At 46.5% G+C, this 27,396-nt stretch overlaps 1 protein-coding gene across 1 annotated transcript in view; it reads left to right on the plus strand.

Annotated features, from left to right (window-relative positions):
* SEC23IP (SEC23 interacting protein) overlaps positions 1-27,396 on the plus strand; it is a 374,919-nt gene that overhangs the window by 332,344 nt on the left and 15,179 nt on the right. The window contains exon 18 of the mRNA XM_078643931.1: positions 13-119. Within this exon, the coding sequence (XP_078500057.1) occupies positions 13-94 (82 nt within the window). The 3' untranslated portion in view covers positions 95-119. The remainder of the gene's footprint in view (positions 1-12; positions 120-27,396) is intronic.

Here is a 27,396-nt window from a genome sequence, read left to right on the forward strand (position 1 = left end):
ATATTTCCCCAGGGAATCTGAAGATACTGCTCTTCTAATCTTGACGGAGATTTACAAGACTATGAACGTGAGCCCCGATCAGACTTTGCACTGACCGCCGAGTGCGCCTCTACATGCCAGTAAGTGTTGCCCCTGATTGTCCTACAGTTCAGGTTTTCTGTATGGGGGCCGAGGGATTCTGTAATACTGGACTAGTGTTTGAGTTCCCGGGCGTAAAAGTACCTAATCCTCAATTCTCGCCATCACGTGGCTCGTTTTGTTATTGCTTTTAGAATGTATTTGCAGCGCGCACACATCGGCTTTAGGTCATCTGGTTGTCTAAGGAGTGGCCAGCAAACTCGGGAACCCCAATGAGTGCAGGAGGGGTAGATCACCCCGAAACTGGGCTGCATAACTTGCAGACCCAAAGAGAAGAACATTTGCTTCAGAGAGTGTGGGAGCCTCCGGGCTGCGAGAGCCGGAGTGAGCGCGACACCTCTGGGTGCAGCTCGTTTCAGAGCAGAGGGCTTCAAACCTTTTTATGCATAGCCCCCTGTCAAAATTATTTCTTTAGGAGTCCGGTACCCCAGTTGATAACATTTCTGTAAGATTGTAGTTAGGATGGTCGACGACCATTCTCACCACCAAATCCTATTTTGGGAAATCATTTTTTTCTAGTGGGTGAACAATATTAAATGCCAGTGACCTACTGAGTACACAGTTGAAACGAAAATTCTACAAGAAAAGCTTACACAGAAATGTTCAGTTATGCTTATTTTCAGCCCTGCCAAGTACCACGACTAACACATGTTAGTGCTGTTGTCCCCACCATTGGCACTGACTGACAACTAGATGTGAGACGGGCTTCAATAAAGCCCTGCACTGCTTAGGAGTCTCTTAGCAGACCACGTGGTTATTCTCAGCGCAAAGTGACACGTGTGAGCAAAATCAACAAATGTTGTTGGAGCGGTCTCTGTCCTCCAATGAATCAGGGGGAAGTTCAACTGTCCGTGTATTTACTTCGCTTACATTCTATTTAGGTGAATCAGGTGCAAAACATATAAGCAATAAAGAGCCGGCAGTGAAACACAGGTGCGCGATGACGCCAAAACAACAAGGGCCAGCTCTCTGCACGCAAAGGAATTAGTGAGGCGTGATTGTAGCCCCAGGCGTGAAAAGCATTCCCTGTTGTTGTTTTCATCTCATCTAGAGTGGTCAACAAGACATCAAGAACAGAGACCCATCCATATCCCCTCCTCACCGCCACAAGGCGAAAGAGACTACCTACCAGAGCAGCCGCAGCATGATATTTGAGGTGATTTAGCAGAGCTGTTGGGAGGCCTGTGGAATTTCCTCACTTTGGTAATGGCTGATGACAAATCCCGGCCTATTCTCTGAAGAGAGTTTAGAAAATCCTTTAACTTTTCTGTTCAAGAAAAGGAAACTCCAAAGTGAACTATACCATAATCGTGCTGTGTATAATAAGTGGGAAAGGCTTTAATATGCTATTTTTCCCAAGCCCACAGATTTATATAAGTACATTAACTGTACAATTTCTTTAAAAATATATCAGCAATTGGAAAAGAACAAATGAAGCACATTATTTAGCAATTCTGAAAGTGATGGAAACAAACATTCCAATGGGATCAAAACAAATCAGTACACTTTTTGAAGCACAAATGAAACATTTGGTGGAACTCGATATGCACACATTATCGTTTGTGCATTATGTAGGTTTATCAGTAAAACTGTGCAGTAAGTGGCTATTACAATGGAAATGTGTTGGCTGTAACTGACAGAGCGTACCCACATCATGGTTTAGTAATACTTTTATGATTTTCTTGTCTTCTTTCTTTGGGTTTACACGAGAGTAAGTGTCACTTAATGTCACGCATTTGGCAGTAGAAGTCACTCAGAAGTACCTTGAAACCGTGGAAATGTCTCGCATAAGCAATCTGTAAACTTGGCATCTATATATTTTCAACACACAAAACACAATTTTCGTAGCATATTGTGATACTATATTTCAGAATTAATGCAATGTATGTGCCTGTTTTTCTGCACAGAGCCGGTCAATCTGTGAATGGATTCTTGCTACTCCCATCATCTGATTGTGCTCTACTTCCAGTCTTGAGCAATAGTTTGTCTTCAATACTGCAAGAGCGGCGAACCCAATCTCACATAAACATGATGAGCTCAAAGACAGAAGAGATTTAAAGGCAATTTCTGTTAAAGCGGAGTGTTTACTCAGCCAGTGAGACTTTGCTGAATTGTGTCTGCAGGGCACGGTCACTGTGAACCTCAGTTCTTCCTGAAGGCAAATTGGAAGAAGTGTCCCCCACCTCCGCCATAAAAGGCAGAGAGACCCAATCATTGATATCATTTTTCTCTGGAAAATACTTTTGTAAGCTCTCCCTAAGAGAAGTCAGATGATTTTGTATTAGGTCACCAACACTTGAAGGTCAAATCCTTTTTCCTCAAGAGCCTTTGACAAACATTGGAATGATCTCAAGTAGGCCAGCCTCAGTTAATCCAATCCATAACTCAGCTTCTTTTTTAAAGCAGATTTTTTTATTCATGGTAAATGGAATACAGCTTCTTGCAAAGATAGATTCAGAGAATTTATTTTATTAAATGTCAGCAAGGTATGCTAAAAGTACAAACCTGCAGGGGCTACACTGTTGCTCTGCTTTGCAAGGGTCCAAATCCAGAAGGAATTGCCATACTTCATTCGGAAGTTAAAAAAATTTGGTTAATCCTCAGATGTCTTTTGTGAAATAGCAAACCATCATGTTCTGCTCCCATTTCTCCACATACAATTGTGAACAGACTAGCTCTTCTGGGGTGGGTCTTAATGGAATTAACAATTTTCACTGCAGAATTCAGCACATCCTCAAGTTCATCGTCCATGTTTTGGACAAGAAGAGCTTCCTGTTGTATCATATAAAGGAACCACATATTACGTGGAGCCACTTTCAACTCTTTGGTTTTAAATTCTGCCCTCACACCACACATTGAAGGAGCACCATCTGTGCAGATTCCAACACAGTTTTCCCATATTTAAGCCCATGACACACAGGAAGTTGTTAAAAATGTCAAAAAGGTCTAATGGTGGTTCCCGCCCCTTCGTTGGCTTGCAGAATAAGAAATCTTCTAATATTAAAGGCCCATGGGAGTATTTGACAAATGCAATTAAATTGGCTTCCTTTGATAAGTCAGTCACTACATCCGATTGCAAAGCAAACATACCCGATTTTATGTGTGCCAGAAGTTGCCTTTCATATCTTCTGAGCAAACACAAAGAGATGATAGACGGAGAACTGTAACTTTTCAGACATTCACCCCCAGTCACATCTGGGTTAAATCCATCATCGTTCTTTAGCTCACTGCGCCACCCCAGTTCAGACACAGCTATATGCAAATCAGTCTTGACCCTCATGGGAACATTCCAGCCCAAACTGCAAAGACATGTCTTCCCTGGACCGGAAACAAGCATCCTGGGACAGGTTTCTGCTAACGGCTCTCATCAGCCAGGCTAGCTTGAATCCAGTGGCAAAGTGAGCAAGAGACCCACGTCTGGGCATACCCTGCCAACTTAGGGTGAACTAAGCAAACACAAGGAGATGATGGACTGAGCGCTGAAACTTTTCAGACACTCACCCCCAGTCACAGATCTGGGTTGAATCCATCATGCATATAGTAGTGACTGAACAGGGGTGGCGAAGTGAGCTAAAGAACGATGATGGATTCAATTTGTGACTACTCTACGTTGATCATATATATTTATGAAGTCTAGATTTACTGACCTCCTATACTGAACAGTCCGGAGGTCTAAACACAGGAACGTTTTAAAGACTACAGCCCAGAGGAAGTCGTAGGGGTATTCCCCCACCTCTCCCCAAAAGACAAAACACGTGTTGGCCAAGGCTAAAAGAAGAGGATCAAATGAAACACTACACCTGAAGGCAACAAATGTATCTTTTGTGTTCTGTATACTCTGACTGCATTTGTACCATACTGTTATTGATTTGAATAGTATGTGCTTCATACTTCTAAATTGCACCCATGCACAATGCCGGAGGGGGCACCAGCACTGTTTGAAGGACTCTATCCTAGGGGCACCTTTGTGGTGATTTGTAATCTCATCCTGTAAAGATGGCTGACGGCTGGCTGTCTACCCTTGTGGTCCTGCAATGGACAGCAGCTTGCTAAAGACTGAAAGAGAGAGCCCAGACGTGTGGCTTCTCATAGCTCGGGCTAAACATTAGAACCACCATGAGAATCTTAAATACTTGGGCACAGGCTGCTAAACAAAGCCCGTTTTTTATAATGAAATCACAAAAAAACTCTTTAAAACTCGCAAAGACCAGTAAACCATTATAGCTTTACTGACCTGTATTAGTTTATTTATTTATTCCGTTTTTATTTAATCCCAATCTCACCACGTGTTTACCGGAATGCTTTACAATTTACAAAGAGGAATATAATACAAAAGAGGGGAACATCCTTTACGACACGGATTTACCCTGCAGTACCTTTACAACGCGTATTTTAGAACGCAAGTCGTAACCACGACTTGCGCTGGAGGGTGCTAAAGGACAAGGAATAGTAGATTTACTATTCCAACACCTTCCCTACTGTACGTAGGCTGGTGTTGGAATAGTAAATTAAACTATTCTTAAGTCCGCACCCCTACAGCGCAAGTCATGGTAACGACTTGCGTTGTAAAATATGCGTTGTAACGGTACGCGTGGTAATACCACGCGTCGTAACAACGTACATCCTACAAAAGAGTCACATCATTGAGAAAAAAATTGATGGTGGAAATATTTGGCACAACAACTTATTGTACAAAACTGATTGATCTTTAGTTACAGAATGATTGAGCTCTGGTTCTGCCGACAGAGCCTGTCAAAATGTTTGCCATTTTGCAGACGTCACTGACGAGGCAAAAGACAGTCAGGAATTCTCAAATGTGTCTGCTGTTCGTCACAGATTTTAGCTTGCAGAGGCGCTATGATGAGTGCTATGCGGTTTCTTTTCTGTGACCATTTTAACAAGTATTCTGAGATACTCTGCAAACTCCTAGGTTTTATGCTTTTGCTCTCCCATTGCCCATTCCATATTTGAGGCCAATCCTTGCAGACAAACCAACGTCACTTACCTAATTCTTCTTCCCTTGGTGTCCATTAGCTCCCCCACGTCCTCCACCCTAAAGTCTCCTCATTTCACCAGATAAACTAGAAATGAGGAAGGTAGCACAAGTCCCTGGTTTTATTAGAGCATAAGAGAAATCTTTGAAGTTGCGAGTCATCTGTTTTCAAGACTTCAGAAGGCTCCCAGAGAAAGCATGTTATCTAGTAATACTCACATACCGTGCTTCAGTCTCCTTGACCAAATAACCCAACTAAGTGAAAGTGAAAACATGTTTACGTTGAGGAAGACAGGTCGCAGATCAACACTTGGAAAAAATGAACTGACATTCATCCAAATACCAAGAGTGAAGTAAACACATATTCAATGTTCAGAGTGCTAGCAGGTATGCATTCAGGTACCCTGCATCACTTTAAACACCCGCCAGTAAACTGGGATACTTGCACAGGAGCAGAATGGTAGCTGACATCACCCTCACTTTGCTGTGGTAGCCACAAATGAACAAGAACAGTAGCAAACCACGACAAGATGGAGGGGGTTATGAAGGGAACTCTAGGGAGTAGAACCTGCAAATGACCTTGACTTAGCAGATAAGATGCAAATAGTACTTGGCATAAGGATAAGTAAATTCTCCTACCTCAGATCCTGAGATTTCTAGGCTTCTGAATGAGATGAAATGTGTACCTTTTATTGGAGCATGTTTGAGGTGGGATTGGAAGAAAAGACTCTGAGATGTGACCCCGTAAAAGAAGGACAGAGTTAGCACATCATTGTTCAGATATGCAATTAAAGAATGTTCAATACTATAAACAAATGTTTGTTCCACCTGAGAGCATTCTGTGGCAAGACTCTGTATTTATTTATCTCTGGAAAGTCCTATCAGACCGGATGGATGTTGTAATGAAGCTGCAACCACAGCTAGGATGAACCAGTTCCTTCACTGGAGCAAAGCTGGTGATAGTTATTATTTATCCTAGGTCAACTACTGAAAATAGTGTAAACAGCAATTGCTGTTTAGGTTCAAACCCCAGAGAATATCTCCGATAGGTTTTAACGTCAGACAGTGCAAAATTGTCTCCAACTCCACTTATGACCAGTTACTTGAGTCTAAAATCTTGATGAGATCCCAAAAAGACGTAACTTCAAACTGCACAAAAATGTCCCATATTTGGGTGTGACTGGCCCTCCAGTTGAGTGTAAGTTGGCCACAATAATAAACTAAAAGATGAACTTACAGCTGTCCTAGAGTGCACTAAAGAAAGCTTTGCAGGGCCTCTTCTCTGAAGACTCACTGTGTAAAAGAAGACGTGAAAATACTGAAAACGCGGGAGCATCAAAGCAGAAATCCTACTTCAGGCTGGGAGTCTCAGTAACAGGCAACTGGAAATGGGTGGGGACTCCCTTTATAGATTTGCCACCCCAAAATGTTTTTTCTGGATGGGCCGCATAGCAGGGCAACACTTGACCCCAGAATAAGGGGCATGAAAGTGTTATATTCCACAACGCCTCATTTTCCATATGGTTGCCAGACGTAAGCAGCTTGGCAATCTACGCCGCTGTACATGAAGAACGCAGTTGGCGACCAAGCGCACAGTGCCCCGATGTGTACAGTACCTTTGTAAATGCACTCACATGTACCGTAATCTCACAAACATACACCAACTTAATTCAGGCCCAGGCTTCCTCCTCATGGGATAGTTAGTGAGACCGAACACTTACAGATTTGTGAAAGGTTTGAATATCCGTTTCTTCTCCATAAACCACTAGGCCAGGCTGACAGAGAAGGGGAGCAGCAAAGCTGGGTTGTAACAAAACCAGCATTACTGATTTTCTCTCTCTGTAATAGTTAGTTTAAAACAATAAAAAGACTACATTGCAGCACCTAGCTGAAAGATGTCACGTAAATGCTAGACCCTGGTATTACAGAAGAGAAAAATGACGAAGAAGTGCACCTTCCTTGACCTTGCATCTACAGTGTTAAAAAAAGATACACTGCACCTTTAAGGAGCCAGCAGCTTGCATCTCCCAGCATGCACTGTACCAACAGTATGCTTCACAGCCTCAGTTCTTGGATTTCTGACTCATGCTGAGAGGATCCCAGAAAACATCTGTTTTTTTAACTCTATTTTTTGGAGGAACTTCCCTTAGAATCACTTTTTCACCTTTAATCAACAGTATATATTTACGTAAAGCATTTCCCTTTATTTTATTAGGTGCATTTTCTCATTTAAATAAATAAATAATACCTTTATTTTCTCTGTGTGGTGTGTTTACCCTCCTCGCTTTTTGTCAAAGACTGAGTTTTTGTCAGAAAATTACAAAAGCATTATAAGACGAACAAGTAATCTGCCTAAGGGGAAAACTTGAAGACCTCAGAGCAGAAAATGTGAGGAAGAAACAACAGATGCAGGCCAAAGAGGTGCTCACTCTTAAGATTCTCCACTCTACTTAAAAGGAAGATTCTAGAAGATGAGACATCAACACCATCGCCTGCACTCCTGGGAGCATTACCTCCTCGTCAGCCCTCCCCGTCCCAGTCCTTACCAATGAGCATAGCTCCTCCCACCAGAAACTCCCAAGCAACTAAAAACCCATCCCTTCCCTCCAGGCCACACCCACACCCTAAGGCATATAACCATGTGACCCGCCCATCCACATCCTGTTTGTTTTTTCTGCGGAATTCATTTCCTGGCAACTTCGTTGTGGGGAGGTGCTGGACCGGTGCCTCCTTTCGGGTGAGTGTGAAACGGCCTGCTGGGCGGCCGTTTGTTCCCCTGATGTACCTGTTTTCTTTCCATGTACTTTCGAGTCCCTGCTTTAGCGGGACTGTGGGGTTGGGGGGCCTTGACTGCCTGGTGTGGGGTGGTGTCTCCCTGCTGCGGCCTCTCCTCTTCCGGGTATGTTCCCTGCCCAAGCGGGTTCACCCGGGGTGGGAGGGGGGGTGTGTTGGGCGCGGCTGGCCTCTCTGCTCGCCTGTGGCGTGGCGGTTTGGCTCCTCCTTGGTAGTGTGTTTGGAGGCTGGGTGCTCGTAACGGGCCCGTGTTTCCCACTGTTTGCTGCCATTGGTTTGTCCGGGTGTTCGGGTGCAAGGTTGTGGTGTCCCGTGCACTGCTTCCGGCTTTGGACTCGGTTGCCTGGTTTCGGGTGTTGGCGTTGCTTCAACCTCGTATGGTTCTGAGCGTGTCGCATTTCCTCCCCCGCCTACAAACCGTAACATGTGTCCTTCTGTGATGCAACTGGTGCTCGTAAAAAGCGCGCCGTTACGTTTTCCAATATTCCCGTGTCTGTTTGGATGTTTGGGCTGCCTGTTCTTTCTCCTGTGCATCCCTTTGTCCTTCCGTCTGGGGGAGCCCTGGTGTTCTGATTGTGTTGGGCTGCGCCTCGGCTACATCTGATTAACGTAGTGACATGATCCTCTATGTACTGTGGAGCGTGTTGGGTGTTTGTGCCTGCCCTTAACGGAGAAGATGTGCTTTATTATCTTTACAAAACGCATGCCTGGGGCCGGTTCTTTGGGGGGTCTGGGCTCTGTGTGCTGTAGGTCCTTGGTTTCTCCCCTGGCCTCTTTCTCCTGCCGTGGGTCGCTCTCTGCCCCTTTTTGAGGGGCATTGCTTTTGTTTCTGGCGGGGACCCGTGGTGGTGGCACGACTTGTCTTCCTGCTGGGGCCTCCCCTCTTCCAGGTTGATTCCCAGCCCTAGCGGGTTCGCCCGGTGTGAGAGGGGGGGTGTGTTGTGCATGGCTGGCTTCTCGGCACGTCTGTCCTCCTTTCAGGTAGGTGTGTGACGGTCTGCTTGGCGGCTGTGTTTTGTTCCCCTTGGATGCCTGTTGTTTCATGTGCGTTTGAGTCCCTGCTTTAGTGGGACCATGGTGTTTGGGGGGGTCCGGGACTCCCTCTGTATATCATGTTTGGGCTGGCCTGCTGTCCTGTTGGGGCGTGGCGTTCCCTGATTGGCCCTTGTGGATCTTGCATTGCTTGGTCTGGGCACTACTTTCTCTGTTTTGTTCCCCTACTGGTGATGTGTGGTTTGGGCTCCGCTGCAACTGGGGGGTGGTGGTCACTGGGTCTTCCGCTGCTCCTTCGCTGTTGTCATGTGCTGGTTGCTTTGCTGTCGTGGCTCCGGACGTAGTTTCGGGTGAGTCCTGTGGGCTGGCTTCACGGTGTTCTGCTACGTGTTGGGGACGGTTTGGGGTTCCCTTGGCCCTTGGGAGGTGGGAAGTCTGTAGACTTTTTCCCCTCTTTCCTGTTGGTGGGGCTTGTAGGACTCCATCTTTCTGTACTCTGTGAGCGGTGTGCTTGCTGGGGGGTGGACGGATGTTGTCACACTTGCTTTTCCCCTGGCTCTGGCGGCGGGGTGTCCTTTACAGTGGTTCGCTGTGGTGTCCTGGCTGTGGTGATGGTCGGTCCCTGCTGGCTGGTGTGCCTTCTCGGTGCCTGTTGGTATCTTTGGGTGCCGTTCCTTCTTATTCTGTGGTCCTGCTTGTTGCGAGGCCTTGGATCCGTCTTTTTCTGCCTCTGGTCTTACAGTTCTGTCTGTGCCTTGCCCCTGCTTTTGGGTTCGGTTGCTTCTGTGTGGCTGTCGGGGTTTTCTGTGCGGCCTACGGCCTTGCCTCCCTGGTTTCGCCTGCTCTGGTCTGCTCTCGGGAGTTAGGCGTGGTCGGGCCTGGTTGGGAGGCCACCTTGGACTACCGGGAGGTGTGGGCTAAGATCCCTCTGATTCTTTTTCCGTGTTGGGACTGCTGTTGCGTTTCCTGGCGGATTTGTCCTTCGGTTCCCTGGGTGCGGCGGCGGCTTGGTCCTCTGTGGCTGTTCGATGGCTATTGTGCTTTTGGCCTGGGGAGGCGGTGCTGCTTGTGGGGCTGCTGTGATGGGGCTTTCCTTCGGGGCTCTGTCCAGTTTGGGGTTCCGTTGGTGCCCTTGTTAGGTTTGGCGGCTGAGGTCGTTCTTGTTGGCTCCTGTCCAATTTCTCGGTGTGGGTAGTTTACGGGTTGTGAGCGGGCTTTTGGTCTGCCTTTCGTTTACTTTGTTTGCCCGACCCTTTTGTGGTGTGGTACGCGGCCGGTGGGTCCCTTCCTTCCACATGTCCCGGGGTTTTCTGAGTGCTTCCTCTTCTTCTGGTCCCTCCTTGTTGGGCTGGGCTACTGGATGTGTTCTGCGCTGCCCCTGTTCCGGGTTCTCTGGCAATGTGTCGGGCTTTCTTTCTCGGTTTTCGGGGCTTCGTTTCTGTTGGGCCCGTGTGGTACCCTCTTCATTCCTTCATGATGGTGTCTCTTCGGTTGTTTCTTCCCTTCCTGTTGGAGGGGTTTTCCTGGCTTCTCTGGTTCTTTGGGACGCCTGCTTTCATTTGACAGTTCACACGGCTTCGTGGTGGTTCCTACGTTCAGTGGGGGTGTTGTTCATTTCCGTTTTTTGGGGCTGCCTTTTGGATGGTCTGCGTCTCCTGGTGTGTTTGCTGACCTTTGGCTCCCTGGGTGGTTTTGTTGAGCTACTCTGTTTGACCTGCTCTGGGGTTCCGGGTGTTCCCATCCTTGGACGGTTGGTTGATTCTTCCTCTTCTTTCCTTCCGGCTCCGGCCCTTTCACTGGGTGTTTGCTGGCTCCTGTGTCGGTTTGGGTGGATTCTGATCTTGGAGTCTTCCATTCTTTGCGCCACTCGGGAGCTACTGTTCGTTGGGTGGTTTCGGCGCCTCGGTTGGTGGGGCCTTCCTACCGGTGCCCTGCGGGCTAGCTCTGTTGCGAGGACTGCGGTGGTTGTTGGGGGCTCAGTCTTCCACTTCTCCCCGGCGGCTCCATGTTCGGCGGCTGTTGTCTGCTGCTGTGGGGTTTGTTCCTTGGGCCCGTTGGCACTTGTTCCCCCCTGGTGCGTCTTGCTCTGGGGCTTTGGGTTCCGGCTTCTTTGGGCTGTCTGCTGTTGTTTCCGGGGGGTGTGGCCATTGGCCGCGGGTGGTCCTGTTGGCTGGTGGTTCGCTCCTCTTGCGTGGCTGCTCTTTTATGTCCCGTGAGCGGTTGCCTCTGTGACTGTCTTGGGCTTGTTGGGCGTTGATTGTCCTTGGACCTGTTACTCTTTGGTATGTCTTGTGCCTCTGCTGCCGCGGGCTTACACTGGAGATGGGTTCATATCCTGCCTCTGCTTTCGTGGTGTCCCTTGGTGGTTTTGGTTCTTGTGGTGCTTTCGTTGTGACCAGAGAGCTTTAGCTCGTTGGTTTGTCTTGTGCCTCTGGTGGCGCAGGCTCGCACTGGTGTGGGTTTGGGTCCTTCTTCTGCTTTCTTTATCTCCTGTGGTCGGTTCGGTTGGCCTGGCCTCTTTCTGCCTTGGCTCCTCTTGAGGTTCCTATCGGTCTGGTCGGACTGTGTGGTGGTACCATGGAGCTTTGGCTAGTAGGTGTTTCTTGTACCTTTGGTGGTGCCCGCCGTCGGAGGCCTGGGTTCGAATCCTGCCCATTCTGTGAATGTGTCCCCTGGTGGTACTTTTTGTAATTCCCTTTGGGCTTTCTGTCTGCCGGGGGTTTTGCTCTTGTGGCGACTCGCCTGCGTGGGGTGTTTCCCTCCCTGTCCGTGTTGAGCCTCTTGCTGACCTGGTTCGGGGTTCCGTTGTTGATCCTGTTTTGCATCTCCGAGGATCGCCTTGGGTTGAGGTTGTTCTCTGGTTTGGTCCGGCACTGTCTGGGGGTGGTTGCCCTGTCCTTCTGTTGGGCGGGGGCCTGCTGTGTGCCTTTCCTCTATTCGGAAGCCCTTCGCCTCTCCTGTCCTGTGCCGGTCGTGGGGTTTTCCTTCCTGGATTACTGTCCGACGCGGGGTGTGTCTGCATTGGATTCCGGTGCGTGTCTTGGGTTTCTGGGCGGTTGGCTTCGACTGGAGTCGGGCTGTGTCCTCCCTGCGAGCTCTGTGGGCGGCTGTGTTGGCCTTTCGGGGTTCGGGCGTTGGGCCGGTGCGCCCCTTGGTGTCCGGGTGGTTTTGGTTGGTTCCTCCTGGCGCCGTTCTTTCGTTCCTTTGCTCCTTGTTGGAGTTTCTGGTTCTGCCTGTTTTCTGTCCTGTTCCTCTTTCTGGGGTTTAGGTGCAGCTACACTGTTTGACGGTTGTGCGGGCTCTGGAGGTGTTCCTCCTTCCTGCGGTGCCTTTTTTATGGGGTGGTTTTCCCTTTTTGTTGCCTTTTGGCTGGCTGGTCCTGTTTTGGGGCCTTTTGTGGCTGCTCTCCGTCGGTGGCTGTGTTGGCTGTGCGGCCTGCTGTTGGGCTTGTGGTGTGTTGGCGCCTGGGTCGGTTCGAGGTTCCTAGCCTCGGGGTGGCTGCTTCTTGGGCTTGCTTCCGGGGGGCCTCCCTGGCTGTGTTCTGCGTGTATGCTACTGGGTGTTCTCCTCGAGCTTTTATGTCCTCTAGTCGTTGGTTGATGTGTGGGACTGTGTCTCCTGGGTTTGGGGACGCTGGGTTGCGTTCTGCTCGGGTTGTGTGCCTTCCTGCCTGTGCGGCTTGAGTCTGTTTTACTACAGTGTGAAGCCGATTCTTGCTTTGGTATCTGCTCATTGGTAAGGACTGGGACGGGGAGGGCTGACGAGGAGGTAATGACCGGTTACTCACCGGTAATATTCATTACTCCGAGTCGTAGCCCTCCCCGTCCCAGTCCTGGTTCCCATCCCTCCCTCCCTGTTCGGCTTCTTGTGCTTGGTGGTACAGGATGTGGATGGGCGGGTCACATGGTTATATGCCTTAGGGTGTGGGTGTGGCCTGGAGGGAAGGGATGGGTTTTTAGTTGCTTGGGAGTTTCTGGTGGGAGGAGCTATGCTCATTGGTAAGGACTGGGGCGGGGAGGGCTACGACTCAGAGTAATGAATATTACCGGTGAGTAACCGGTCAATAGTTGACATCTAAGCACGCCTGATACGGACATGCCCGGTGTCAAGAGCCAGTTTGACTGCAGGGTCGAAGGCAAGAGTCAAAATACCAGCAGGCAAGTCCATAACAAGAATGATCGCCTCACAGAAATGATTATCCCTGCCCAACTGCTTAGGTTATTTGCAGGCACAATATAAGATGGCTGCTACGGTAGGACATTGGATTAGTTGGTAAAACCTGCGCGCCTTTGCCTTTTAAGGCGCTTTTACACCCTACTCTTAATGTTATTTCTACTTCTTTTTTGTTTTCCATATATAATTCGGGATGCCAGGCCACACCGGTCTACTGGTTTTCTTTTAGTTCATTGAATTAGTGTAGCAGTTTAGTATATCTTAATTCGATTTTCTGGAGAAAAAAAATAAAAGAACACAAGCCAATTCATTGTTTGGGAATAAAATACATTTAAAAGTGATGACTAAAACTTACTAATTTCCATTCGATTGAAGAAACGTCACATATCCATATAATAAAAACTTCTCAAATAAAGTACATTTACAGTAAGGAAAATCAGTTTCACTTGTATGAAAACAAGAAGTCCTAGGAATGACACAATAGCTTCCTGTCAGCCATCCATAGACTTCTACTTCTTACTGACATTTCAAGGAAGCAGCATACACTGTAACAAACGTCTGGGTTGCCCTAAATCTGTAAATACATTAAGGCATCTTTATATATCCAGAAAGTGAGAGGTTTTAAAATGTGTTCAAGAAAACATAAAAAAAGTTGTATAAAGTTTATAAAAACACATTAAGTGCAACAAAGATTGTTCCAGCAACCCATCGCAGGGACCGGCCAATAAACTGTCACCCCTATCCTCCCCCCAGCATGATCTTCCCCATCTGAAAAACAAAGAAGTCTCCTCACTGTGCCTACCCTAAAAACGGAAGAGGAGAGACCTCTCCCATCATGAAAGTTCCAAAGATGGATAAAATGCCATCTCCCCAAAGCTAAAAACTAAAGAACATTTCCAACAGAGAACTTACCCCATCCAATATTTGGGTGAGACAAATAATTGGTTGGCAGGGCTTCGTCAACCTCTTGTCAGATTTTCTTAAAGTGACTGGTGCAGTAAACATTTAAGGAAAACCAATGTTGGTAAAGGATTTATAGATGTATTTCATCCAGGGGATAGATAGAAAGACCTTGTCTGAACTAAAACAGTCTAAAATAATCTTCCTGGTAAAGCTTGCCTCACATTTTACCACAGGCTAACCCAAAGCAAACGCGGGGCCAACTTACCTAGATCGGAAACGTTGGACACATTTAGTTCCCAATGCAATATAAAATGGGAGCTAATGGGAGGGAGGTTCAAAAGATGCCGGCAAATCTGTTTTTCTTCGCCCTGTATAGGAGTGTGGCATTTTATATCGGGGATCACTCTGTTTTTTTCTTTATTTTATTTCCCTTTGCTTATCTTTAATTTGATTGTTTTATTTCCTAGTAGTGGCAAGGGAATGCCCGATGACCCCGCACTAGCTATGGTGGTTCTCCAGTTAGTCTTTTGTTTGGCCTCAGTCTTACATTGGTGCCTATTCACTGATGCTTTCGGACCTGTTCACCTGCTTACGTCATGTGCAGGGGTGATACAACATGTCCGTTGACATGGACGCACAGTGATTTCGAAGGGTAGTCTGGATGCGTTCAGCACCACCAGTGCTGCTTTCATTTTACTGAGTCAACGGCTAAGTTTTGACTTTACTTGTTCCTGAAACAATTTTATTTTCTCTAAACCCTTATACCAGCCAACTCCCAGTTACCTCTTCACTGTCTTCCATCTGACCAACTAACTTGGACTCAATCTGTTACCCCATCCTTGCAAATAACCAGACTCTTTCTCCACTAAAGTGCATTTTAGTTAATAAACACCAGAAGGAGATTTGTGACGTTCTTATGGAACAGAATCCTGGTTTATTCTTCGCTGCGAACACCTGGACTCATGATGCATCATTTTCAAATGTTGTGATAGTCATACCTCCAGGTTATAAAAAGATTCATATTTCTTTCACAATAAGATGCAACAGACTTGCTGTATTTTTCAGGAAGCATGTCATGATTAAATGTTGGGCCATTACAACAAGGTGAACTCTTCCTGAACTAATCTTTGATGTTTATTTTAGTATATAGATCCTTCGACCCGGCTACATATTCTGACAATGATTTCACATATTTCCAATTTCTTGGTCAGCTTCCTGTCTTCTCCTCCTCCTGGGAGACTCCAACATCTGAGGAGATGCATTCAGTCTCCGGAATTAGCAGCTTTTTTCGAACCCTGTAATTTATTGGGATTTCCCAGTTAGTGAATGGTCAACCCCATGCTAGAGGTTATACCCTTGATTTGCTTTTATTTCATTTTAATGTACACCAAGTCCTCCCCATCCTTCTTTGATCAGACCATTTTATGCTTCCCTTAGTAATTGCTGTGCTGTCTGAGGCGGCTGCCAAATAATCTCCCATTTGCACCAGGAAAGCTAGTCATATTTGAAGCAAATTGTCGAGCAGAGTTTGCAGATTCTCTGCTTTTCAGCATCCCCACATTATCATCTTGTGGCCTATGACCACTGTAGATGCTTTGGTCCCGTCTCAGTCTTACGCACCCTGGTACATAAATGAGCTAAAAATTCAGACGCACATATGCAAAAAAGATTAATGATCCTGGAGATTCTCTTACTCCTAATCAAAGCGAGCGCAATCCAAAGCTGCGCTTAACACCTATAAATCACTTCTCCACAGAGCTTGTGACTCTTAATTTGCCCCAAAAAAGAGAACTCCTCAAATTTGGTTGAAGAACTATATAAAATTGTAAACCCCTTTGCCAGCTCGTACTGTTGTAATTTTCTCATTACTCTCTCCCAAGAACTTTGCTATTCTCTTTTCACATTCTTGTCAGAAAAGGTTAAAAAAAATCTGCAATTCTCGTCAATCTTTTTTTTATTCAAAACACCAGACTCCACCAATCCCTCAAGATTCCACATCCCCTAACTGCTATCTCAAGTCATTCATCTCATCCTATATAAAACACTTAACTTGTCATCTATAAAATCTGGTTCCACCCTTGATTCTTGCCCAGTCCTTATCCCTCAGTCCATTCCTCAGACTGTTGTCCCAGTCCTTACCAATATTTGTAATCTCTTGTTGATCACTGGTACAGTTCCCACTTATTGGAAAATACTTTAGTTGGCCCTTTTTGAAAAAGAATAAATATTCTGCTGATCCATCTGTCCTAGGAAACTATCGGCCCATCTCTCAACTTCCTTTCCCAATAAGGATAATTGAAAATTAGTTTAATAACAAACTTTCTTCTCATTTGGAAAATGGACATTTTCTGGATCCCTTTCAAATGAGCTTTCGTTGCCTGCTTTGCACCGAATCACTGCTGTAGATCATGGTAGATCTGCATATGCTAGCAGATCTGTGCAGTGCGGAAGCCCAATTACTGCTTGATCTTTCAGTAACATTGGATACAATCTCACTCTATTCTAATTGAACAACTCTAGCTTTCCTTCTTTCGGTATAATGCTATTAAATGGGTCACGGAATATCTCTACAGTAGATCCCAAACAGTGGGTCTCTCACTTTATTCTGCTTCCTTTTTAGAGAATGCTTCAGGTGTACCACAAGGATCCTCATTAACTTCCTCTCTGTTTAATGGTTGTTGTAGCCATGACCAGCAGCTCCCTTGGCGTCAAGTTCATGGCTTATGCAGATGATACCCATATTCTGCTTCGCTTTGACCGAAATACAACCTCATCTGTTTCCAGTCTTCAGAATTGCCTAAAGGCTTGTCTCATGGTTGACCAATAAATCACTTAAAGTGAACACAGACAAAACCAAAATCTTTATTTTTGGTTACGTTTCCTTTTCTGACATTTTCTCTTGGTTGCTACCTAAATTAGGTCAAACTTACCAGTCAAAGAAGTGAGAAACGTAGGTGTTTGGATGAATGGTTCTTTAACTCTCAAGGCATAGATTTCTAAAAATTCAGCTGACTGCTTTTTCCACTTGAGGCTGCTTAAAAATGTATCCTACCCTTTCTGCCCCTGTATTCTGGTGAACAATCGCCCGTGCTCTTATTCTAGTGCATTTGGACTATTGTAACTCACTAAATCATGGTCTTCCAATTTCTTGACCTGTCACCTACTTGATGTCCAACATAAACAGTGTGTCTCATTATCGTATCCCCAAATTTGCTCACATCTGTGATCCATAGGCTTCTGGCTCCTTCCCGTATTTTCATTAAATCTCTCTGCATTAACCATCAAGCTTTCCACAAAATGGGACCTCACTTCTTAAAAGAAAAAATTCAGGCTTATCATCCCTTTCGGTCTCTGCAGTCTTCCGCATTCAAGCTTTTGAAAGTTCCACCTATTCAACGAGCTTGGCTAGGTAGTAGGGCATTTTCCTACCTAGCAGTAGAACTATGAAATTCTCTCCCTCTTCATATCCATTTAATTGACAATTTAAAAAAGGAAAGCTGTCTATCTTCAAGACATCGTTCCAGGGAATCAAACTCTTAGTACACTCGCATCTCAGCAGCAGCCTCCCAAATGCAATCTCACCAGTGGATAACCACATTTCAGGGCATTCTCGTTGGATAACGAGTACAACTGAACATTCAAGTAGAGGTTTGTCAGTCCTCTGTCTGTGTAAATATGGAAATGCTACAGACGAAGGCCACGCCAAGGCCATTATTACTATTGTCCGAGTTTCACTGAACTGACATAAGAGAAATTTTTATCTTTAGCAACCGTTAAGATTGCGACTCGCAGACCATTGAAGAAATAGAGAACTTCAGACTAAGACCCTCTATTTCTTTGGCTGAAGCCAGTCTCAGTCATTGTTTAGGCAGTCAAGTAGAGACACTCCTTTGCTCCTGAAACTTCAGTTGTGTGCTTTTGGGACTACTGTTGTGCACATCCCAGTAACTGTTCATGGGTATTTTGGAGCTGAGGGGACCCTGCAAGGTCAGATATTGACCTAGGGTAGGCCTTATAATGTTAATTTACACTCATAGGCAAATCAAGTGTGGTTACTGCTTTGTGTGCAGTGACATTTTATTATGTACACTGGGGGAAATCTGCCTTAGAGTGCTGTTTTGCTTCCTTTTGGCCTACAAGGTCCAGTAACATATCAAAATATGTTGGAAACATGCACTAAGATCATCAAACCTGTAAGTTCCAAGAAGGTATTGGTACATCTTTTGGGTCTTCCAGAATGGTCATATTTCTCTGGCTCAGCTAGGAATCAAAGCCCAGGCCTTTTTGTATCCTTCTGGGTCATGTTAATTGCATTGCTCTCCAGAAGCTGGAAGAAAGGCTTCCTCACACAAAGCTCCTGTGCACGAAAGGGAGGGGTAGAAGAGTCTGCATCTATCAGATAGCTGTCACACTTTAGCAGGGATTTGACAGCCCAGGACTACTGAACAAAAGAGGTAACCCAGCCCTGGTGTCAATACAGGATGGGCCTCCTCTTTAAAGCTTTGGTGGGAAAGGCCCTGGCAGTCAGGTTGGCAAGGGGCAGAGCTGAGGCCCTCACAGGAAATGTGACCAGTGACTCCTGGATGACGCCATCCTGCATTGTCCCAGCATGCTGTGCAGGAGAGTTTGGACAGGGGTGGAGAGGAGATATGGCACCCTATGATGGGTCAAGGGGGCCTGGCGTCTAGATCTTTCTGACACAATTTAAAAGGCTTGCACAAGGGGGAGAGGGTGCTTTTTGTTGGAGTGGGCATTTGGAATGGAGGTTTTAGCCATGTACAACTGGAAGGACCCCCTGATGCCCACCTAGACTAAGGACTCTGCCTACAGTTGACCCCAGTACTAGTGGGTATCTCCCCAGCACCAGGCACGTTGGTCCGCTTACACCACTTAAGAACTAGTTGGGGAAGAACTGGACTTCTGCACCAGAGGAGAAAAAGGAGAAAGACTGGCTCAGAGTGCCAATGGAACCATCTTTCGGCAAAGTGTGCTACTAGGAGCAAAATTAGCCCAAGATCACACAATACTCCCCCGACTGATAATTAGGGCTCCCAGTTTATGGAATTTAGTTTTTTTTCCAAATATTTCCGACTGTATTTATCCATATTTACTATCTGGTCATCTTATTAATATGTATCCATATTTATTTTCGAAATGAACAGTCTTAGAATGGTATATTATCACAGTTTTTTAACTGATAAACATGCACTCATACTTTGATTCCTTTCTAGTTTATTTAGCAAATTAAGCAGCCAAATATAACAAAACACTACACCCCCATGTAAATAAAGCATTATATCTACCTTGACGATTGGTTGATTAAAGTTTACTTTGTGGAACACGTTTATTCACACTTTAACCCCACTTCCTAGTTATTACAGCATCTTGATCTTCATAACAACTTCCACAAATCAATGTCAGTGCAAGTTGTTGATTATCTGTTAACAGTTCTAAACACAAAAAAGGGAGAAGTGTCTCTTTGGAGGACATTTATCTACCATATTGCCGTAAGCTATCAGTTTCTGCAGCAGTCTTGTCTTGCGGCATGTCAAGTCTCATCCATGCTGGTTCCGCTAGCATTGTATATCTGTGTGGTACACAATACATGCCTCCAGGTGAGACCCCTACAACAGTGCAAGAAAGATTAGACTGCTCTATGGAATGACAACTGGAAATATAAATTGATCCTATTCACCTAAGCCAAGACATCCCTCAAATTGTGGTGAAAAAGAAATCCTCCTGAAAGTAATTCCGTTTGTTCCTGACCTGCCTTCTGGAACAATTATCACAGAAGTGTCCCTGAGGGTATTGGGAGTTCATATACAAAGTCTGTCTGTTTAAGAGTTGTGGTCAAAGAAATGTAAATGTTCTGGAATACACAGTAGTATGTCTGTCATTCATACCGCCCATAACAAGCAGGGTGATAACAGATCCAGGGCTTTTTTTTTTTATTTTTTTATTTTTTACAGAAGGCACAAGCTATTTGGAAACTGGCTCTTATCAAGAAAGTTATCCAGCCAGAAATTACACCTTTCCAGGTACCTAGAATTGCTAAGCAAATATGCAGAAAAGATACTCTATCAAAAACCACGAATGTGAATTAAGCTACAACATCTTGCAGGATAATTTTCATACTGTGGGTTTCTTCAAATAGGCCTTGTTGCCACCATTCAAAATACACATTCCCAAGCTTTGCCCCAGGAGTACGGGAGCCAGGGTCTAACGGTTATGCATTTTGGATGGATTGGTCCAGCAGATTGCTTTATGCTTTTCCTCTGCAGTGTTGATGAAGGTGAAATGGTCCAATGTCATGATGATTCTCGTTGCTCCTCAGTAGCTGAAGCAGTGGTGGTTTCTAGAACTGCTTTACCTGTCACTGAAACTAAACTGGAAACTGCTATGCAGGCTGAATCTTCAGTCGCGAATGCAAGGGAAGATACTGCACCCCTATGTACAATCCCTGAATATGGCAGTATGGTTGCTGAGGTCATACAATATGGTCACCTAAATTTAACTCCGGCATGAAGGATACTCTCAAAAAAGCCAAATGTTCCTATACTAGAAGTCTCCATATTTTTGAATGGGGTGAATTTGTAATTTGGATTCTTAAAAAGGATCGTAACCCAATTGCTTGTCAAGAAAAAGTAATTATTCCTTATTTTCGACATTTGACAAGGTCAAATCTCCAATTTTGCTTTATAAAGGATCCCATTGCTCCCATCATGGCGTACAGGAAGTGACCGAAGTCTGTCTTAAGTCAGTTGGGGAGGATATTGTACAGTTGAGGTGCTCGAATTGAAAGGAACACCCACCCTGCATAGATAGCTGCAATTTTGAGATTTCTAAGAGGCCAGGATTTTTGCTGCGGAGATCTCAGACATGCACATATGGCTTACGTTTAGAAGAGAGGATGATGCCAGACGGTGGAGGCATTTAAAGGCTAGGTAGTCAGTGTGTCTTAATGCACCTGCAAGAACATTCAAATGGCTGTGCTACAGTGTACAGCATTTGTATATCTACTTTGCATGGTTACTTTCTGATTGGTGCTATTGAATGGCGCTGCTCTCTGTGTGCTACTGCCAAAGGTAAAACGTTCCTGCTCAGGTGCACCAGACATGTTTAAAGCAGCAGCTTACTGTTGGGTTGTGTGCCTCACCCCAGCACCACTCTTTTGCTTGTAAAGGGATCACTGAAACCCCCATCACTGCACCATCAGAGCACTGCATTAGCACCCAACCACTGCTTTGCCAAATCAGAGTCAGATTACCATCTGCCACCTTTGTACCAAATTAGGACACAGTGCTTTCTCCCCTAAACCACACTACCACCCATGCATCACACTATCACCCCATTCCAACCTACGTCTTCACTACAATGCTGAACCACAATACTAATCGTGCACTGCCATCTCTTTGCTCCATGGTACCACACCTACCACAATACTGCCCTGCTATAGTACTGCATAGTCACCATCAACATATCACATGCTCAACCCATCATATGCCCAACCCTACCCACACCTCCATTTTCTGCTAACACGTTACCACCAACACACTGTCTCCTCACAGCAGTACATTAAGACCCACATCACCCCAGATCCACTTGACTTATCGACCGCGTTTGATACGGTTGACCACCATACTCTCATTCAGCGTCTGGCCGATATAGGAGTTGCAAACAAGGCCTCAGATATTCTTCGATCATATCTAACTGATAGAGAGCAATACATTAAGATGGAGGAACATAAGTCTCGCCCATATGCTTTGCCATGTGGTGTCCCACAGGGGTCATTACTCTCCCCCACCCTATTCAAAGTTTACGTAACACCACTAATCAAACTCATACGCTCCCCTGGTTTTAAAGTTGTATGTTATGCCGAAAACACACATAGTTGTCGCCCTAGCATCTAAACCGTAGGAAGTGGCACTTAGTTTTAATAACTGTATGAGTCACATTCTTACATGGATGTCGGAAAATTGTTTAAAATTGAATACCGGAAAGACTGAGGTGATCATGTTTGGAAATGACACTTCTATCTGAAACTCGACCTGGTGGCCGAAAGCAGCCGGGTCCTGCCCTTTGCCTGTCAAGCATGTAAAAAAAACTTGAAGTCAAAATAGACGACCAGCTCTCTCTATCAGACCAAGTAAATAAGAGCAATGCTGTTCTACCTAACAATACCACAATACCTTCTCTATTATAACACTACGAGCAGAACACTACTATTCCCCTTTGCTGCACTCCTCCTGACCTGCATTGGTCTTCACCACACTGTGACAAACTACCATTGCATGACACTTCAATATCATCCCAATGCAAAAGTCACTCTGAAGCCTCTAACTAAACTGAAAACCAAAACTTCATGCTTTGTTCACAAAAGGCTTTTCATAAACAACCTAACTTATTTGATTTGTTAAATTGAATTACCATTAGAAGTATTCTACTTGAATCGGAAAACATTTCATTGCTTGTTCTCCAGTATTGGATCTTTCATATATTTACATGCTCCCATCATGGAGTTGCACGGCATTATATCAAAGCAATCATTTCTGATAGATACATCTGCCAGTGGATTCCTCACCTTGTGAATATCCCCCTTGCGTCAGCAACATCCAGAAATTATTTTGTAGCCTCGCGCCGACGTGGACGACGTCTTAGAGGCACGTGAAAACAAAAATAGGGCTGGCTCTATTCAGCAAGGCTGAGCCGATATACTAAGTAGTTGCAACTAAACAGCAATACCCTCTCTGGAATTAATCTTCTGTTTGTGGTTGATCAATGCTAGTATGAAATAAATATTATCAGCACTGGCATTTCTTCTTGTTACTTAGTCATAGAGGCACGGCATCGCACGAGACTCTGCTGACATCACCGACACTACAATAGGCCCACGTCGGCGTGATTACACCAGTTCCCTTTTTTCCGCGTCGTCGACGCTAACGGTTTTGGGGAATCTCTGTAGCTATTTAGTGACTTTGTTACCTTTATCTTCGCTTTTCTGCTTCTTTGTTTCAACACGATGTCGGCAAAGAAGACCGGCTTCAAGCCCTGTTGGGAATGCCGGAAAATGATGTCCAACACGGACCCGCATGAGGTCTGCATATGGTGTTTAAGTTCTGACCATGATGTGGATGGATGGATGAAGAGATCTCGAGAGGAGTCGTCTTCGAAGTCCGCTTCAGACCATGCTTCGAAGTCGAGGAGGAGACCTAAGAAGAAGAGACATGAGTCCCGGCGTCATGCCGGTAAGAAGTCGGTCTCGAGGTCGAGGTCCCCGAAGAAGGTACGTTCCAAGGTGGTTACGCTGGATGTCTCGGATCAGGAAGGTGAGGCTTCGCCTTTGGAGTTGCAAGCTCAGTCGCCGACTCGGGCTTCGAATCAGTCACCGGCGCCGTCCCTGGCCCGAGAGGAGGAAGAAGTTCATGTGGATGAGGATTTTGCGCCTGTCGAAGAGCCGAATCCGAACCCTCCACAAAACCAGCCTGAGGGTTTTCAGCCACCTTTCCCAGCCCCAGGCCAGGACCCATCAGCGTTTTTAAACGCTATGTATGGTGTCTTTTCAAGGGCGTGGTACCCCTCTGGCGCACCTTCAGGTCCCATGGGTCCTCTGGCCTTCAATTTAGGAGTCCCTCACTCCTATGCTCCGGCTCCATTTATGCCGTTCATGTCGGCTCAGCCGAGGTCATCGACGCCGGTACCGGCGTCGCCCGCTCCAGATCGACCTCGAGGGCAACCCACTGGACCATCGGATTCGATACCGACACCGGTTGCAGCTCCGTCTGAGTCGTTGGTGGTTCCGGCGGCGAGGCGTGTTAAGAAGAGGTCTAGGAGGGAGGCACAGCGCCTTATGGAGGAGCGGAGATATATGGAGTCACATCCTGATATGGAGGAAGGTGAACTGGATGATGACTGTTTTGAGGATCTAGCTGATGCTAGTAGCCTGGATTTTTCTCCAGAGTGGGAGTTACCATCCGGTTCTGATGCGCCTTCAAAGGACGTCCAGCCTTATCATGTGGTGATGAGGAAGGCAGCGGAACTTCTGCAATTGACTTTACCAACAGTGGAGTTTAAGTATGATCTTCTTACAGAAGTTTTACATTCGCCCAGCTCTGTGGTGGAACCATTGCTTCCGTTTAATGAGGCCTTAACGGAGCCTATTATGGAGGTATGGAAAAAGGCTCTAACAGCACCGGCGGTTTCCAAGAGTGTGGCGAAAAGGTACAGGGTTGCGCCTGAAGACCCTGCTTTTCTGACGTCTCATCCTTCTCCTGAGAGTCTGGTCATACAAGCAGCCTGTTCCAAAAAGACTGTGAGTGCTTTTTCACAGGTGCCTGGTGATAAGGAGGCCAAGAAGCAACATCAGGTGGCTAAAAAGACCTTCTCCTCTGCGAGTATGGCGTTGAAGTCCACTAATGCCACTTGCCTTATGGAGAGGTATGTACATGCCCTTATGGATACAATGCGTGCTTTGGCTCCTAAGGTCCCTGATGACAACAGGAAGGATTTTGAAGAGGTGTTATCAGACGCACAGGCAGCGGCACGTCAAGTGATACAAAGTGGATTAGACACTGCAGACTCTGTGGCACGTATCATGGGCACTGCGGTTGCCACAAGGAGATCGGCTTGGCTAAAAACTTCAGACTTTTCAGCAGATGTTCAAGCTCTTTGCTGGATCTGCCGTTCAATGGATCTGGTCTCTATGGCAAAAAGGCTGATACAGCCTTAGAACAATTTAAGGACAGTAGGGCTACTGCCTAATCTTTAGGGCTTCAAGTCAGAGGTTCTTAAGCTAAGAGGTTCAGAGGTTTTGGACGCTCTTCCTTTCGCAACTATCGACAAGGTCTGCAGCAGCAGCAGCAGCAGCAGCAGAATCCCTTGTACAGATCATATAGGGGAAAACAAAGGGCTCGGCCTCGAGGTCGTCAAGCCTCTTCCTCCTCCAACCCCCCAGCCTCAGAAAAGCAGCCCTAGATCCGCCATTCAGGATCATGTGGGTCCGGTGGGGGGTCGGCTTACCTACATTCTAAGGGATTGGGAATCAGTTACATCAGATCTTTGGGTTCTCAATCTCGTAGAAAATGGGTATGCCCTTCCCTTTCGGGAATTCCCTCCCAATTAACCTCCTTGCCAAGGTTTTTGCACGGAGGAACATCTGTTACTTCTACAGCAGGAAGTGCAGACTCTGTTAAGAAAGGGTGCGATTGAGGTGGTCCCAGAGCAGGAAAGGGCTCAGAAATGCTACTCCCGGTATTTTCTGATTCCCAAAAAGGATGGCAGGCTTCGTCCAATCCTGGATCTCAGGATCTTGAATCTCTTTCTGAAACAAGAGAAATTCAAGATGCTCACCCTTGCACAGGTTCTTCAAGCGCTGCTGGAAGAAGACTGGATGGTGTCGCTCGACTTGCAGGATGCGTATTTCCACATCCCAATCCTGAAGTCGCACAGGAAGTATCTACGTTTTACGGTGGGATCGCAACACTATCAGTTTGCGGTCCTACCTTTTGGAATTACTACTGCGCCTCGAGTCTTCACCAAGGTAATGGCGGTGGTGGCAGCACATCTCAGAAGGTCGGGGATTCCAGTATTCCCCTATTTGGACGACTAGCTGATCAAGGCAGAGTCGTCAGAGAAGGTGCTCCAGCATCTGCAGGAAACAACTCAGTTGTTGTACCAGTTGGGTTTTTTGATAAATGTACCCAAGTCTCACCTGGTGCCCTCCCAGCGCAACCTGTTCATAGGTGCTGTACTGGACACAACTGTATGTCGTGCATTCCCTCCACCTCAAAGGATTTGCGACATACAGGAAATTATTCCTTTATTCTACAATGGAGCGGTCGTTCCAGTCCTGAAGGTCCTTCGCCTGCTCGGTCTGATGGCTTCCTGCATTCTGTTGGTCAACCATGCACGCTGGCACATCAGGGCGCTCCAGTGGTGCCTCCGCAGGCAGTGGTATCAACACAACGGAGATCTCAGGGAGTAGGTGAGGATCTCCAGAGAAACTGCGGCGGATCTGTCTTGGTGGGGTGTGGAAGGCAATCTGTCTCAGGGAAAGCCTTTTCATCTACCTCCTCCGGTGGCCACAGTGATTACGGATGCATCCTCTCTAGGGTGGGGTGCTCATCTGGGGGATCTGGAGGTCAAGGGTCTTTGGTCTCCAGAGGAAAGGTTGCTTCACATCAACCCTCTGGAATTGCTGCCGATACGTTTGGCGCTCAAAGCCTTCCTTCCTTCCCTTCGCGGTCGGTCGGTTCAAGTCCTGACGGACAACACCACCGCGATGTGGTATGTCAACAAGTAGGGAGGAGTGGGGTCGCAGTGTCTCTGCAGAGAGGCTCTGCGCCTCTGGTCCTGGGTTCAGGACCACCAGATTTGTCTGATGGCAAATCATCTGGCCGGAGTTCTGAACGTGCGAGCAGACCGTCTCAGTCGGCAGTTCTCGACCGACCACGAGTGGAGGCTTCACCCGGAGGTGGTTCGTCACGTCTTTCGGATGTGGGGGACTCCTCAGGTGGACCTGTTCGCCACCCGAGAGAATGCTCACTGCCCGTCATTCTGCAGCCTCCAGTTTCCGATGCAGGGAGCCTTGGGGGACGCGTTTCAGTCGAGTTGGGGAAGTCAACTCCTTTACGCGTTTCCTCCCATACCTTTGATTCCTCGGGTTTTGAGGAAGATTCGCCAAGACTGGGCCCAAGTTATATTGGTCGCCCCGGATTGGCCAAGAAGGGTGTGGTACACGGATCTTCTCCACCTCTCCTCTCGCCCGCCGCTCCGTCTCACATTCAGGGCAGATCTCCTCTCTCAAATGCACCATCACACATAAACGGTCCTGAAGAAAGCCGGAATTAACAGAAGGCACTGGCTGAAACATGTTGACCCACACTGGATGCAGGAGGTCGTAATTCGCCACCATCACATCCACCCAGAATTGTTTTTAACCGCTGACAGGAGCCCCTTTATTAAAATTTAATTTAGCCCTCGGGGACTGGGACTCCTGCCAAGCTGTTTTAATCTCACTTCACTATTCTCACCACACTGCACTCTCAGTAAGATACCTGCTCCGCTGTAATCAGGCGTCGAAGCACACCCGGGACACATTAGGTGTCACTGGGTGGGCCCGATGATGAAGCATGCCACCAACTAGGTTGGTGGGTGAGGGCTTCATGAAGACACCCAATCGGTGCCACTGAACATGACTCCTCTGAGTGCCATATAAGTCAAATGTAGCTACATTCCAAAAATATAACAGGAGAAATTACATCATAGACCTTCCTCAAAGGTTCCTTCAGAGCTCTTTACGCCATCCGAAAAACAAATATCTGGCAGAAGGTCTTCTAAATCCCTTCCGTTGACGACTGACTCCTGCTGAAAAAGTAAAGATTTCTCAATCTTTTATTCCCTCAATG

This window comes from Lissotriton helveticus, chromosome 5_1 (genome assembly GCF_964261635.1).
Source record: "Lissotriton helveticus chromosome 5_1, aLisHel1.1, whole genome shotgun sequence".
NCBI lineage: Eukaryota > Metazoa > Chordata > Amphibia > Caudata > Salamandridae > Lissotriton > Lissotriton helveticus.